General features: G+C 46.1%; 1 protein-coding gene across 4 annotated transcripts in view; it reads right to left on the minus strand.

Moving 5' to 3' along the window:
* Positions 1–3,820: 3,820 nt before the first annotated feature.
* The window catches only part of rag2 (recombination activating gene 2), a 41,808-nt gene continuing 29,062 nt past the window's right edge, over positions 3,821–16,566 (minus strand). For 3 of the 4 annotated variants that reach the window (XM_068046442.1, XM_068046443.1, XM_068046444.1), the window contains exon 2: positions 3,821–6,253. In XM_068046442.1, coding sequence (XP_067902543.1) covers positions 4,672–6,228 — 1,557 coding nt within the window. In that variant the 5' untranslated portion in view covers positions 6,229–6,253 and the 3' untranslated portion in view covers positions 3,821–4,671. Of the gene's footprint in view, positions 6,254–13,211; positions 14,211–16,566 lie in introns of those variants that run through there. The other variant, XM_068046441.1, reaches the window with a different exon arrangement.

Raw genomic sequence — 16,566 nt, forward strand, 5'->3', positions numbered from 1 at the left:
AATGGAGGGCATCCTCAATGTGAAGACGGGACTTTGTCTCCACAAGGACTGTGCGGTAAAGGCCTGCTCAGGTTGGAAAAAGAACCCGAACCGAACCGAACCTGACCGATCCACAGCACACCCAAGTGCAACCCGGCCCGACTCCCTCCAATTTTGCCACGAGCCTGACTCGACCCGGGCCTGGCCCCGACCCGACCATCCCTTTACTTGCCTTCCGACTCGGAACCTCCAGGAAGCTGCAGTGCATGCGTGATGACATCATAATGACGTCACTCACTCACTGCGCACACTCAGTCTCATCCCGGACTCCCAGCTCAGGTAAGTTTTTTAATTTCAATACTTAACTGCAGAGCACTTAGCGTGCGTGTCCGTCCCGACCCGAGCCCGAAAGCTGGACCCGGATGAGGGCCCGACCCGACCCGAACCCACCACATGTTGTCGGGTCCCGTCAGGTTTGGGTTGGGTAGTGGGCCTTTACAGTGTGGTGGTCACTCCTACCAATACTATCATGGACAGATGCATCAGCGGCAGGCAGATTGGTGAGGACGAGTTCAAGTATGTTTTTCCCTCGTGTTGGTTCTCTCACCACCTGCCGCATACCCAGTCTAGCAGCTATGTCCTTTAGGACTCAGCCAGCTCGGTCAGTAGTGGTGCTACTGAGCCACTCTTGGTGATGAACATTGAAGTCCCGCACCCAGAGTACATCCTGCACCCTTCCCATCCTCGGTGTTTCTTCCAGGTTTGTGTGCAACATGGAGAAGCACTGATTCATCAGCTGAGGGGAGGCGGTAGGTGGTAATCAGCAGGAGGTTTCCTTGCCCATGTTTGACCTGATGCCATGAGACTTCATGAGGTCTGGAATTGATGTTGAGGACTCCCAGGGCAACTCCCTCCTGACTGTATTCTATTGTGCCGCCACCTCTGCTGGGTCTGTCCTGCCGGTGGGACAGTACATACCTGGAGATGGTGATGGTGGTGTCTGGGACATTGTCTGTAAGATATGATCCCGTGAGTATGACTACGTCAGGCTGTTGCTTGACTAGTCTGTGGGACAGTTCTCCCAACTTTGGCACAAGCCCCCAGATGTTAGTAAGGAGGATTTTGCAGGGTCGACAGGGCTGCGTTGTCATTTCCAGTGCCTAGGTCAATGCCGGGTGATCTGTCCGGTTTCATTCCTAATTTACTTTGTAGCGGTTTGATACAACTGAGTGGTTTGCTAGGCCATTTCAGAGGGTATTAAGAGTCAACCACATTTCTGTGGGTCTGGAGTCACATGTAGGCCATACTCGGGAAGTACGGCAGATTTCCTTCTTTAAAGGACATTAGTGAACCAGATGGGTTTTTACGACAATCGACAATGGTTTCATGGCTATCATTAGACTTGCTATTAATTCCAGATTTATTAATTGAATTGACTTCAAATTCCACCTTCTGCCGTGGTGGGATTTGAACCCATGCCCCCAGAGCAGTACCCTGTATCTCTGGATTACTAGACCAGTGACAAAACCACTACTCCACCATCTCCCCCTCTGTGGGGTGTGTCTTCCTCCTCCTCCTCTTCTACCTCCTATTCCACATCCTGATCCTCCTCTTCCCCTGATGAACTGTGCCCATCCAGGTCTTCACCATCTTCAAGGTGCACACCTCTCTGAAGGGACACGTTATGGAGAGTGCAGTAGACCACCACAATGAGTGTACTGCAGGATGCCACCCAGCTGGTCCAGGCACTGGAACTACATCTTCAGATGCCCGATGACCTGCTCAATTGGTGTTGTAGTGAGCAGCTGGCCTTGGTTGTAGCACCTCTGTGCCTTTGTCGCGGTCTTATGTAATGGGATGAGCAGCCATGTCTTCAAGTGGTTGCCCTTTTCCCAGAATCCATCCAGGTAGTTTGGGGAGTGGAATGAAGAGCTACAGATGAAGGAGTCATGACAGTTGCCAGGAAAGTGAGTGCACAATACAGGAAGCTCTTGTTGTGGTTGCAGACCATTGGAATGTTGAGGGATTGGGAGCCTTTCCTGTTGATGAATCTCACTGGCCTTGCTAGCCACATTGTTACAATCAATGATGTCTGCACCTGGGGGAATCCAGCAATTGAGGCAAATCCCACTTGTCTTTTTGCCTTTGAGACTGTCTGTCTGGAATTGTATGCACTGTCCAGCTTTCTCAAAGAGGGCATCAGTAACCTGCAAGGTGTGGTGTGCAGCCGCTTGTGAGATGCCAAAGTCCATAGCTAATCCTTGGAAGGAGTCAGAGGCAAAGAAGTTCAAGGTCACAGTGACTTTTATGGCTACTGACAGCGCATGGCGAGCAGTGCTGTGAAGTGTGACGTCTTCTGCGATGAGGGCACGAGAGTGCATTCTCCTCTGGCACTGGTTTTTGGTCATCTCAAGGTAGCTCTGTCTTCAGTGGTAGATCCGAAGCTGAGGGTATGACCTCGTTTCCTTCAGGCCCTTCATCCTTATTCTCTGCCCTCTTGATGCTTGGAGCTCTGCCCCTCCTGTGGAGGATGCTGTTCCTCATCACCACTGGACCCAACATTTGAGAGTTGTGCCTTCCTTATGCTCAGGTGGAATCCCAGTTGTTTCTGGAAGGCTTGCCCCCTTCTCTTATGTCCCCGTGATGCCAGGAAGGAGATGACCCTCTGAGCTGCACCTAATTTATTGGGGCAGCCAGGATTGGTTTCTCACTGTGTTGCCGCCTGCATGCACCTGGTCTGCCCCAAACACCTCGTGCAGCCCATGCGTCCCTGCCAAAATCTGAACATGTCCCTCAATGAGCTCACAATGAGCTCTTTAAGTACTTTAATTGATATCATTACCAGATTGGGTGGGCTCTTGGGGCCGCTCTCCCCCGCCCTAGTGAAAGTCACTGGTGATGGGAAACTGGCACGCCAGCCGGTGCCTGTATTTTCATCCCCGACCTGCCACCGTTCCTGCCCCTGCCGGGACCTCAAAATTCAGCCCATGTGTAAGGAGCGGGTTCTCAACTATAACAACTTGCATTTATATAGCACCTTTAATCTAATTAAAGGTCTAACGTGCTTCCTAGGAGCACTTTCAAATAAAATTTGACACCAAGCCACATAAACAGAACTCAAGACAGGCAATTAAAAGTCCAGCAGAGTAGTTCAGGGAAAGAATTCCTGTGAACAGGGCCTAGGCAACTGAAAGCACGGTTGCCAATAGTGGAGTTATTAAAATCAGGAATGCGCAAAAGGCCAGAACTGGAGGAGCACAGAGATCTTGGGATTGTAGGGCTGGAGAGGGTTACAGAAATAGGGAAGTGCAAGGTGCTGGAGGGATTTAAAAACAACGATGATAAATTTAAGATTGAGGCATTGCTGGACTGGGAGTCAATATAGATCAGCAAGCACATGGGTGATGGGCGAACAGGATTTGGTGCAAGTTAGCATGTGAGCAGCAGGGATTGTTACAATGCCTGTGTGACTTGAGATTGTAGGGATATGAAGTCTCCTTGCAGCTGTGACTAGCAATGCTGAACAGAGATTATCTCATGCAAAAAACCCCAGAAAAATGTAAACAACAATTGTATATGGAAATTTATTAAATAATCTACTTTTTAGGGTGTATTTTCAGAATGTATCAAGCACTAAGTGGAGCATGGGCATGGATCCAACTTTTGGGATTGGTCACTTAGGCTCAATTTCTACAGCCCACTGCTTCTTTGAGCGTTATGTTACATGATAGTCCCCATAGAATTGTGTGTATCAGAGTTTGTGTTGATAGTTATTGCACTGGACCCTAAGAAAACCTTCAAGATTGAAATTATTATTTTTATTTCTTTACAAAATTAGCACCACAGGAGTAAAATTAATGATGGTTGTTTTAACAAGCATAGCACCAAAAGTAAATTTGCAATTAGATTCTTTAAAACGTGTTTGTGCATCAAATGTTACGTTTAAGGCAAAATTACAAAATTGCAAAAGATCAAGCAACAAACATCCTATGTTTCTGCACAGCATTGTTTAAATATTGGTTCTGGTTTACACACTACTGTTTACTGCATTTTAAATGTGTCCTACTCCGGCCGAATGTATGCTGAGAATCTTGTGCAATTTGTAACATAGTTAAAATGAAAACAGAATACTGAAAAAAACCTGGCAGGTCAGGCAGCTTCTTTGGAGAGAGAAACTGAGTTAACGTTCCAGGGCAATGACCTATTGTCAGAACACTTAGTTCCTATTTCTCTGAACTTTTGTTCTGACGAAGGATCACCGAGCTGAAATATTAACTCTTTTTCTCTCTCTACAGATGCTGCCTGACCTACTGAGCTTTTCCAGCTTTATTTCAGATTTCCAGCATCCGCAGCACTTTGATTTTGTACAGTATAGTAATATCATTGGATCACATGGCAATTCTACAACAATTTTTGTTAAATAAGAAAATGTACATCGTTTCACTTAACAAGAAAGATTTCACACCTTGGTACACGTAGACTATACAATGCTAATGCAGAGTTAGCTTTTGGCTCACTATTTGTTGCATGCTGCATATAGAGTTCATACAATTATGTCTGATATTTTTGTACTGTAGTAAGTCAGATGTCAGAGTTCACAAATATTGCTATGACCCCAAATGCTAAATTCTAAATTATTGCATTGTCGATCATTTCCAAGTCTAGAATTACACTACTAAAAGTCTTGTAGTTTCAATCGAACAGTCTCTTCAGAAAGCTCTTTTTCATTGGTGTCCTTTTCAGTGTTGCTGGTGATTTCTTACGTGGGGATTTTATTGGCGTTCGCTTTATCTGTTTTTTCTTCTGTGGTGTTTGAATTCCTCTGTCAATATGATGCTCATTGCAAAAATACTTTGTGTTTTCCTGAGAAAACTGAATCAGCTGTGATTCTGCGAGATCCATGCATTGGGCATGTACCCAGTGCCCATCATCTCCTCCACTGGAGCAGAAGATCATAGCAGGTTTATTGAGTTCTGTGGAGTAATAAGGCACCCAGATGTTGGTATTCACATTACAGGTGGCACTGCATTTAATCCAGTAACCTTCCTCATCGCCATTATCCCAGTTCTCTGCATCATCAGAGCCATCAGCTTCCACTTCAAAGTTAAATTCTTCTGAATCTTCAAGTGTGCTGCATTCCTCTGGATCAGTAAAGGATTCCTGGCTGGCAGAAATTTGGCTTTCTTCCTCTAACTGTCCAAAATTTGCAATATAGAAGTAGTTTGCCTCAGTATCTTGTTTGGTTTCTCCAGGAATGCCAATTAACACTGCACTACTCCCCATATTGCTACCAAACCAGGTTTTGCTGGCTTTAATATCATTCGTCCATGCTGGGGGCTCCTTTTCCAAAATCTGAATGTTGTCATTCTCCAAAATGATGGTGTTACAAATCATTCGCTTCTGGCTCTCAGATTCATAGCCACCAACAATTATGAATTCATCTTTGCCAGCCTGGGTCACTATTGCACTTGATACAGAGATACCACCATGCAGTATTGTACACTTTACACTTGGATAGATCCCTAACTGATCAACTTTTAAACTAAACAATCTTGCAGGACGATGATTGGTTTCAATGGAATGACCACCTAATATGTAGACAGTGTCAATTTTTGCAATAGAGACATGGAATGAAAACCCATCTTCTATTTCTGGAAGCATGTGGGATGTGCAATGGCCAGTATTTAAATCAATCAGAAAAACCTGTGGCAAACAATCGACTACACTGTTCCAGTTTTCTGTGGTTCTTTGCCCTGGAGGCCGGTAACATCTACCCCCAAACAAGACACACATGGTTTGTCCCTTGCTCTGAATCACATTGATGGTGTGACCATATCTTCCGAGGGGGACATCTCCTTTCAGATTTTTTTCAATGCAACGAAGAGATGTTCTCTTGTTACCAGTATTGCTGTAAACCATCATGAAGTAAAGCAAATTCGGCAGTTCATTATTTGGATCTCTTCCACCATGAATGACATATAAAGGGTTCTTTGATTCTGAGGGATCTGAGTAATGAGTTATTGCAGGACAACGCAGTGGGGGAAGATAGCATGAGTCAGGCGAAAATGAAACAGCTTTCAGTTTGAGAATCTGGCCTTTGAGATGAAGAAGAAAAACACCTGTGCTGCAGGATCTTTTTGGCCACCCTTTCTGGCCAAAAAGAAAGACTTCGCCATGAAAATTCAATAAGGAGAATCCTGGATATATAAGAGAAGTATTACTGCTATCTAAGACCATTTGCAGGGACATTGCTGCGGTGGAAAGCAGACAGTACCTTTGAAAGAAAAAAAAATATTGGAAATGAAAGATTTACCATGAAATTGATTATCACAGATTGTGATGATGCAGAACTAACCACTCTACAGCTTTTTATAGGTGCACAAATGCTAGTTTTTAGCTATAATTTGTCTGATAAATCAACAATTAAAAATGACCTTCATTTTATATTTCAAAATTAAATTACTTCATGTTGCTAAACGATGAAAACATTGCACTACATTGATTTTTAAAAAATCAATATTTGTAAAGCACAAGCTATAATTGCTTCCAACATTGCTAAAGCAGTTCAGTTTCAATAAATCTTCATTCAGCCCACTTTGCTTCTTTTCAATATCAACTCAGGATATGCTTCTGATTTAGAGTATTGTTCTATCTTTGGAACATTAGTGAGAGGGGGGTAGGGAGGTTATGGGGGGTGTGGGCAGTCGTGTTCAATGGAATTCTCAAATAGTAGAGTCAAGTTATGAAAAATCCTGAACAGGTTGATTGTACAGCAGCTGGAAATGGGTTTGTGGCAGCATGTCAGTGGGAAATGGGTGCAAGAAAAAATCCCTGCAGGTAGATAAGGCTGGGGAGCTGCAGATCCCTGCTGGGCATCCCCAGGCTTGTCGACAAAGAGGAACTAAATTTCAGGCTGATGCATTGTAGTGAGTGGCCCTCAGGTAGGTCCTCGGAGAGGGGTCAATAGGGAGTGATCAGGAGAGGGGGCAATGGATGGGGAGGTGAGGCTGGTGATCGGGAGAGGAGAGAAATGTTTTGGGGTGGCTGGAGGTGTCAACAGGAAAAGGGGGATGCAGTGATTGGGAAAGGGAAAGAGTTAATCAGGAGAAGGGGCCCAGAGGCAGCCTGTGGTTCTGATGTGGAGCTGGGAGGAGCCTATTATATGAGGTTTAGTTGCCCATTTTGAGCTTGAAAAGCACATGGAATCATTGAATTTCTAGGCCTCTTTGCGAACTGCTAATTTGATTTGTCTAAAAGCAGTAGTCCTAGAAAACTTGTAGATTTCGATTGATTTTGCTGTAAAGATATGCAGCGACAACGGTCCCATCTCCAATCTCCATTTCCTCTCCAAAATCTTTGAATGGGTTGTTGCCTCCCCAATGTATACACGTATTTCCTGCAACTTTATTTTTATATCTCTCCAATCAGGTTTCTGCCTTGATACAGCTACATGACATCTTGTGTGACTGTGACCATGGAACACATGCTCCTCATCTTTCTCAACCTCTCTGTAGCCTCTGACACGGTTGACTACATTATCCTCCTCCAACATCTTTCCTTCATTTCGCAACTGACTGGAATTATCTACCTTGGTTTCACTCTTAACTAGAATACTAGAATCACAGAATGGCTACAGCACAGAAGGAAGGCATTAGGACCTTCATATCCGTGCTGGCTCTCTGCAAGAGAAACTCCCCTAGTCCCAGTCCCCCCACCCTCATTTCCCCCTAGCCCTGAAAATCTTTTCTCTTCAGATAATTATTGAAATTGCTTTTGAAAGCCATGATTGAATCTGCCTCCATCACATTCTTAGGTAGTGCATTCCAGATCTTAGCCACAGGCTGCGTGAAACAACATTTTTCCTCTTGTCACCTTTCGTTCTTTTGCCATTCACCTTAAATCGGTGACCTCTGGTTTTCGACCACACTGTCAATGGGAACAGTTTCTCTGTATTTACCCTGTCCAGACCCCTGTTGATTCTGAACACCTCTATCAAATCTCCACTTAATCTTCTCTAAGGAGAACAGTCCCAGCTTCTCCAAACTATTTACGTAATTGAAGTTCCTCATCACTGAAAGCATTCTCATAAACTTTTCTGCACCCAATTCCCTAGCTGAGGCCGAAGCAGTGTTTTATAAAGGTTCACTATAATTTTCTTGCTTTTGTACACTATGCCTTTATTTATAAAGCCCAGGATCTTGTACGCCTGATTAACCCCTTCCTGAACCAGGCCTGTCACCTTCAAAGATTTGTGCACACATACCCCCAGGTCCTTCTACTCCTGCGCCTCTTTGAAAATTGTATCCCTTATTTTATATTGCCTCTCTTCATTCTTGTATCACTTCACATTCCTATGTATTAAATTTCATCTGTCATGTGTCCGCCTATTCCACCGGCCTGTTTATGTCCTCTCGAAGTTTATCACTACCCTCCGCGCAGTTCGCAATACTTCCAAGGTTTGTGTCATCTGCAAATTTTGAAATTGTGTCCTGCACATCCAGGTCTAAGTCATTAATATAGATCAACAAATGCTCGGTCCTAGTATCGACTCCTGGGGAACCCCACTGTACACCTTCCTCCAGTCGGAAAACAACTAATTCTCTGTTTCCTGTCACTCAGCCAACTTCGTATCCATGCTGCCATGGTCCCTTTTATTCCATGTGCTTTAACTTTGCTGACAAGCATGCCATATGGCACTTTATCAACTGCCTTTTGGAAGTCCATGTACACCATATCAACTGCATTACCTTCAGCAACCCTGTCTGTTACCTCATCGAAAAACTCAAAGTTAGTTAAACACAATTTGCCTTTAACAAATCCATGCTGGCTTTCCTTAATGAATCTATACTTGTCCAAGTGACAGTTAATTTTGTCCTGGATTATTGGTTCTAAAAGCTTTCTCACCACTGAGGTTAAACTGACTGGCCTGTAGTTGTTGGGTTTATCCCTATCCAATCTCCTGCAATTCACTTTCTGCTCTCACACCATTGCCTCTGAAGTCCCCCAAGCATTTGGCCCCCTCCTCTTCCTGATCGGCGCACTGCCCCTTAGTAGCATCGTCCGAGGAGATAGCATCAGGTTCCACATTTTTGCTGACAATATCCAGCTCTATATCTCCACTACCTGTTTCAAGCCCTGCTCTGCCTCTGTGTTGTCAGCCTTCTTGTCTGACATTCAGTCCTGGATGAGCTGTAATCTTCTCTAGTTAAACATTCGGAATAAGAAAGCCATTATCGTCAGCCCTCTGCTATAGAGTTCATTCCCTAGCCTCTGATTCCAGCCCCCTCCCTAGCTACTGCCTTTGATAGAATCAGACTGATTGCAACCTCACCATTCTATTTGACGATGTGCTGAACTTCTGGTCCCATATTCTCTCTCTCACCAAGACCACCTACTTCCACCTCTTTAATATCACCTGTATCTGTTCTAGCCTCAGCCCATCACCTTCTGAAACTCTCATCCATGCTTTGTTATCTCCAGATTCAACTATGCTCTCCTGGCCAGTCTTCAATCTTCTACTGTCTATAAACTTGAGCTCGTGCAAAACTCTACTGTTGATATCCTAACTCGCACCAAGTCCATTTAACCCATTACCCTGTGATCGCTGACCTGTATTGGCTTCTAGTCCAACAACTCCTGAAATTTATAATCCTCATTCATGTGCTCAAATCCCATCATGAACTAGTTTCTCCCTATCTCTGTAACCTTCTCCAGACCTACAACTCTCTGAAATCAATGCATCTCTCCAATTCTGGCCTCTTGTGCAGTACCAATTGCCTTCATCCCACTATTGGCAGCTGTGCCTTCATCAGTTCAGGCTTTAAGTTCTGGAATTCCCCCCTAAACTTCTCTGCAGCTCTATCTTTCTCTCCTCTCTTAAGAAAGAAAGACTTGCATTTCTGTATTGCTTCTCATGATTCAGGACATCCTGGAGTGCTTCATGTGGGAGATGGTGGCATAGTGGCAATGTCATTAGACTAGTAACACAGAGCCCCAGACTAATGCTCTGGGGAAAGGTGTTCGAATCCCACCAGATGGTGGAATCTGAATTCGATTAGTAAATCTGTAATTAAATAGATAGTCTAGTGGTGATGATGAAAGCACTGTCGATTGTTGTAAACACCCATCTGGTTCACAAATGTCCTTGAGGGAAGGAAATCTGCTGTCCTTACCTGATCTGGCCTACATCTGACTCCAGACCCACAGCACTATGGTTCTTAAATGCCCTCTGAAATGGCCTAGAAAGTCACTCAGTTGTATCAAACCATTACAAAGTCTAAGAAAAGGAATGAAACCAGACAGGCCACCCAACATTGGCCCAGGCACCAGAAACGCCATTGGAAAACCCAACCCTGTTGACCCTGCAAAGTCCTCCTTACTAACATCTGGGGACTTGTGCCAAAATTAGGAGACCTGTCCCACAGACTCGTCAAGCAACAGCCTGAAAAAGTCATACTCACAAAATCATACCTTAAAGACAATGGTCCTGACATCACCATTCCCAGGTATGTCCTGTCCTGAAGCAGGACAGACCCACCAGAGGCGGCAGCACAGTGTGTACAGTGAGGAGGCAGTTTCCCTGAGAGTCCTCAACATTGACTCTGGACCCCATGAAGTCTCATGGCATCAGGTCAAACGTGGGCAAGGAAACCATCCAGCTGATTATCACCTACAGCACCCACTTGGCTGCTGAATCAGTGCTTTACCATGTTGAACACCAATTGGAGGAAGCACTGAGGGCAGCAACGGTACAAAACATACTCTGCGTGGGGGACTTCAATGCTCATCATCAAGAGTGGCTTAGTAACACCACTACTGACTGAGCTGGCTGAGTCCTAAAGGACAGAGCAGGTGGCGATGGAACCAACAATAAGGAAAAACCTACTTGACCTCGTCTTCACGAATCTACCTGTCACAGATGCATCTGCCCATGACAGTTTTGGTAGGAGTGACCACCGCACTGTGGAAATGAAGTCCCATCTTCACACTGAGGGTACCCACCATCGTGTTGTGTGGCACTACCAGCGTGCTAAATGGGATAGATTTCAAGCAGATCTATCAACTTAAAAATGGGCATCCATGAGGCACTGTGGGCCATCAGCAGCAGCAGAATTGTATTCAACCACAATCTGTAACCTCATGGCCCGGCATATCCCCCACTCTACCATTACCATCAAGCCAGGGCACCAAGCCTGGTTCAATGAAGTGTGCAGGAGGGCATGCCGGGAGCAGCACCAAGCATACCTCAAAATGAGATGTCAGCCTAGTGAAGCTACAACACAGGACTACTTGCATGCCAAACAGTGGAAGCAGCATGCAATAGACAGGGCTAAGTGATGCTACAACCAACGGATCAGGTCTAAGCTCTGCAGCCCTGCCACATCCAGTCGTGAATGGTGGTGGACAATTACACAACTGATAGGAAGAGGAGGGTTCACAAACATCCCAATCATGAATGATGGGGGAGCCCAGCACATCAGTGTAAAAGACAAGGCTGAAGCATTTGCAACCATCTTCAGCCAGAAGTGCCGAGTAGATGATCCATCACGGCCTCCTCCTGAGGTCCCCAGCATCACAGATGCCAAACTTCAGCCAATCCGATTCACTCCACGTGATATCAAGAAATGGCTGTAGGCACTGGATACTGTAAAGGCTACGGGCTCTAACAACATTCCGGCAATAGTACTGAAAACTTGTGCTCCAGAACAAGCCGCGCCTCTATTCTAGTACAGCTACAACACTGGCATCTACCCAGCAATGTGGAAAATTGCCCAGGTATGTTCCATCCACAAAAAGCAGGACAAATCCGACCCGGCCAATTACCGCCTTATTAGTCTTCTCTCAATCATCAGCAAAATGATGGAAGAGGTCATCGACAGTGCTATCAAGCGGCACTTGCTCAGCAATAACTTTCTCACTGACACTCAGTTTGGGTTGTTCCAGGGCCACTCACCTCCTGACTTCATTACAGCCTTGGTCCAAACATGGACAAAAGAGCTGAACTCCAGAGGTGAGGTGGCAGTGGCTGCCCTTGACATCAAGGCAGCATTTGACTGAGTATGACATCAAGGAGCCCGAGCAAAACTGGAGTCAATGGGAATCAGGGGGAAAACTCTCCACTGGTTGAAATCATAACTGGCACAAAGGAAGATGATTGTGGTTGTAACAGCGTCACTCATCTCAGTCCCAGGACATTACTGCAGGGGTTCCTCAGTGTCCTAGGCCCAACCATCTTCAGCTACTTCATCAATGACCTTCCTTCAATCATAAGGTCAGAAGCGGGGTATGTTCACTGATGATTGCATAATGTTCAGCAACATTCGCGACAACTCAGATACTGAAGCAGTCCATGAAGAAATGCAGCAAGACCTGGACAATATCCAAGCTTGGGCTGATAAGTGGCAAGTAACATTCGCACCACAAAAGTGGCAGGCAATGACCATCTCAAACGAGAGAGAATCTAACCATCTCCCCTTGACGTCCAATGGCATTACCATTGCTGAATCCTCCACTATCAACATCCTGGGGGGGTCACCATTGACCAGAAACTGAACTGGACCAGCCACATAAATGCTGTGTTTACAAGAGGAGGTCAGAGGCTGGGAATTCTGCGGTGAATAACTCACCTTCTAACTCTCCAATGCCTGTCCACCATCTATGAGGCACAAGTCAGGAGTGTGATGTAATACTTTCCACTTGCCTGGATGGATGCAGCTCCAACAACACTCAAGAAGCTCAACACCATCCAGGACAAAGCAGCCCCACTTGATTGGCACCTCATCCATAATCTTCCAACATTCACTCCCTTCACCACTGATGCACAGTGGCAGCAGTGTGTACCATCTACAAGATTCCCTGCAGTAACTCACCAATGCTCCTTTGACAGCACCTTCCAAACCCACGACCTCTACCACCAAGAAGGTCAAGGGCAGCAGATGCATGGGTACATCTGCAAGTTCTCCTCCAAGCCACACAGCATCCTGACTTGGAACTATATCGTCGTGGCTTCACTGTTGCTGGGTCAAAAACCTGGAACTCTCTTCCTAACAGCACTATTTGTGTACCTAGACCCCAAGGATTGCAGTGGTTCAAAAAGGCAGCTCAACACCACCTTCTCAAGGGCATTAGGGAAGGGCAATAAATGCTGACATAGCCAGCAACATGCACATCCCCTGAACGAATTAAAAAAATAACCAATCAAGTACAGTAATTCCTTCAAATCTACTTCTTACCTGGAAGAGCGGAGCGGAGTGGACCTGGGAGGAATCGGCATCAGAGAGGGAGAGGATAAATCCAGCCTGAAGCTCGAGGCCTGCAATTTCCTGGATGAGCGCAGCGGAGCAGACCTGGGAGGAATCGGCATCGGACAGGGGGAGGATAAATCCAGCCTGAGGCTCGAGGCCCGCACTTACCTGGAAGAGCGGAGTGGACCTGGGAGGAATTGGCATCGGAGAGGGGGAGGATAAATCCAGCCTGAAGCTCGAGGCCCGCACCTATCTGGAAGAGCGGAGCGGAGCGGACCTGGGAGGAATTGGCATCGGAGAGTGAGAGGATAAATCCAGCCTGAGGCTTGAGGCCCGCACTTAGCTGGAAGAGCAGAGCGGAGTGGAGTGGAGCGGAGCTGACCTGGGAGGAATCGGCATCGGAGAGGGAGAGAATAAATTCAGCCTGAGGCTCGAGGCCTGCAATTACTTGGAAGAGCGGAGCGGAGCTGACCTGGGAGGAATCGGCATCGGAGAGGGGGAGGATAAATCCAGCCTGAGGCTCGAGGCCCGCACTTACCTGGAAGAGCGGAGTGGACCTGGGAGGAATTGGCATCGGAGAGGGGGAGGATAAATCCAGCCTGAAGCTCGAGGCCCACACCTATCTGGAAGAGCGGAGCGGACCTGGGAGGAATTGGCATCGGAGAGTGAGAGGATAAATCCAGCCTGAGGCTTGAGGCCCGCACTTAGCTGGAAGAGCAGAGTGGAGCTGACCTGGGAGGAATCGGCATCGGAGAGGGAGAGAATAAATTCAGCCTGAGGCTCGAGGCCCGCAATTACTTGGAAGAGCGGTGCGGAGCTGACCTGGGAGGAATCGGCATTGGAGAGGGAGAGGATAATTCCAGCCTTAGGCTCGAGGCCCGCACTTAGCTGGAAGAGCAGAGCGGAGCTGGGAGGATAAATACAGACACAGTCCGGAGTGTTTGAAAAAAACATTAACAGTGACGTCACAGGAAAGCTGCAAGGTGTTTGGTTGGTGAGTAACTGCTGTTAGGGAATAGCTCTAAATAGCAGGCTTAGTAACTAAGGTAAGAAAGGTCTAAGGTTTATTTTCATACATAGTAAATACTGTTTTTTAGGGAGTTCTGTACTAACGAGCACCAGGGAAGAAGGGCCCTAGAGTAATTGATATTATTTGATATTCAGCATCTTCCAAAAGGTTTAATTTAAAGGGTTGCGTCATGGCAGGAGAGCTCAAAGCCGTGGCGTGCTCCTTGTGCTCTACGTGGGAAGTCGGGAACAATTCCAGTGCCCGGGACCAGTACGTGTGCAGGAAGTGTTTCCAGCTCGAGCTCGTGGAAGCCCATGTTTTACAGTTGGAGCGGCAGCTGGGGACACTGTGGAGCATCCGCGAGGCAGATAACATTGTGAATAGCACTTACAGTGAGGTGGTCACACCGCAGGCTCAGACTCCACAGGCAGGAAGGGAATGGGTGACCACCAGGCAGAGTAAGAGGACTAGGCAAGCAGTGCAGGAATCTCCAGTGGCTATTCCCCTGCAAAACAGATATACTGCTTTGGATACTGTTGGGGGGAATGGCCTCTCAGGGGTAAGCAGCAAAAGCCCAATTCATTGCACCACAGTTGGCTCTGCTGCACAGGGGAGGAGTAACAAGTGTGGGAATGCAATAGTTATAGGGGATTCAATTGTAAGGGGAATAGATAGGCGTTTCTGTGGCCACAAACGAGACTCCAGGATGGTATGTTGCCTCCCTGGTGCCAGGGTCAAGGATGTCTCAGAGTGGTTATAGGATATTCTGAAGGGGGAGGGTGAACAGCCAGTAGTCGTGGTACACATTGGTACAAACAACGTTGGTCAAAAAAAAAGGATGAGGTCCTAAAAGCAGAATATAGGGAGTTAGGAAGTAAGTTGAAAAGTAGGACCTCAAAAATAGTGATCTCAGGATTACTACCAGTGCCACATGCTAGTCAGAGTAGAAATAGCAAGATATGTCAGATGAATACGTGGCAGAAGAGATGGTGTGAGGGGGAGGGTCTTAGATTCCTGGGACATTAGGACCGGTTCTGGAGGAGGTGGGATGAGTTCAAACTGGACGGGTTACACCAGGGCAGGACTGGGACTAGAGTGGTTGGGGAAGGTTTAAACTAAAATGGCAGGGGGATGGGTACCTTTGCAAGGAGTCAGAGGAGGGGGGATCAAAGACAAGAACAAAAGACAGTAAGGGGAATAAGAAAAGTGATAGGCATAGAAATCAAGGGCCAGAATCAAACAGGGCCACAGTGAAAAATAGTGGGAAGGGGACGAGTAATGTTAAAAAGACAAGCCTTAAGGCTTTGTGCCTTAACGCACGGAGCATTCGCAATAAAGTGGATGAATTAATCACGCAAATAGATGTAAACGGGTATGATATAGTCGGGATTACAGAGACATGGCTGCAGGATGACCAGGGATGGGAAATGAACATCCAGGGGTATTCAGTATTTAGGAAGGACAGACAAAAAGTAAAAGGCAGTGGAGTGGCATTGCTGGTTAAAGAGGAAATTAACACAATAGTGAGGAAGGATATTAGCTCTGACGATGTGGAATCTGTATGGGTTTAGCTGAGAAACACTAAAGGGCAAAAAACGTTAGTGGGGGTTGTATATAGACCCCCAAACTGTAGTGGTGATGTTGGGAATGGCATTAAACAGGAAATTAGAGATGCATGCGATAAAGGAACATCTGTAATTATAGGTGACCGTAATCTGCATATAGATTGGGCAAATCAAATTAGTCACAATACCGTAGAGGAGGAATTCACGGAGGGTATATCGGATGGTTTTCTGGACCAATATGTTGAGGAACCAACTAGAGAACAGGCCATCCTAGACTGGGTATTGTGTAATGAGAGAGGAATAATTGAAAATCTAGTGGTGTGAGACCCCTTGGGGATGAGCGACCATAATATGATAGAATTCTTCATCAAGCTGGAGAGTGATGTAGTTGATTCTGAGACGAGGGTTCTGTATCTTAATAAAGGAAACTACGAAGATATGAGGTGCGGGTTGGCTATGATGGATTGGAAAACGTTACTTAAAGGATTGGGAGCAGTTTAGAATTTAGCAAAGGAGCACCAAGGGATTGATTAAGGGGAAAATAGAGTATGAGAGTAAGCTTGCGGGAAACATAAAAACTGACTGCAAAAGTTTCTATAGGTATGCGAAGAGAAAAAGATTGGTGAAGACAAATGTAGGTCCCTTACAGTCAGAAACAGGGGAATTTATTATGCGGAACAAAGAAATGGCTGACCAACTAAATGCATACTTTGGTTCTGTCTTCACGAAGGAGGATACAAATATCATACCAGAAATGTTGGGGAACACG

Source organism: Heterodontus francisci, chromosome 14 (genome assembly GCF_036365525.1).
Source record: "Heterodontus francisci isolate sHetFra1 chromosome 14, sHetFra1.hap1, whole genome shotgun sequence".
Lineage (NCBI taxonomy): Eukaryota > Metazoa > Chordata > Chondrichthyes > Heterodontiformes > Heterodontidae > Heterodontus > Heterodontus francisci.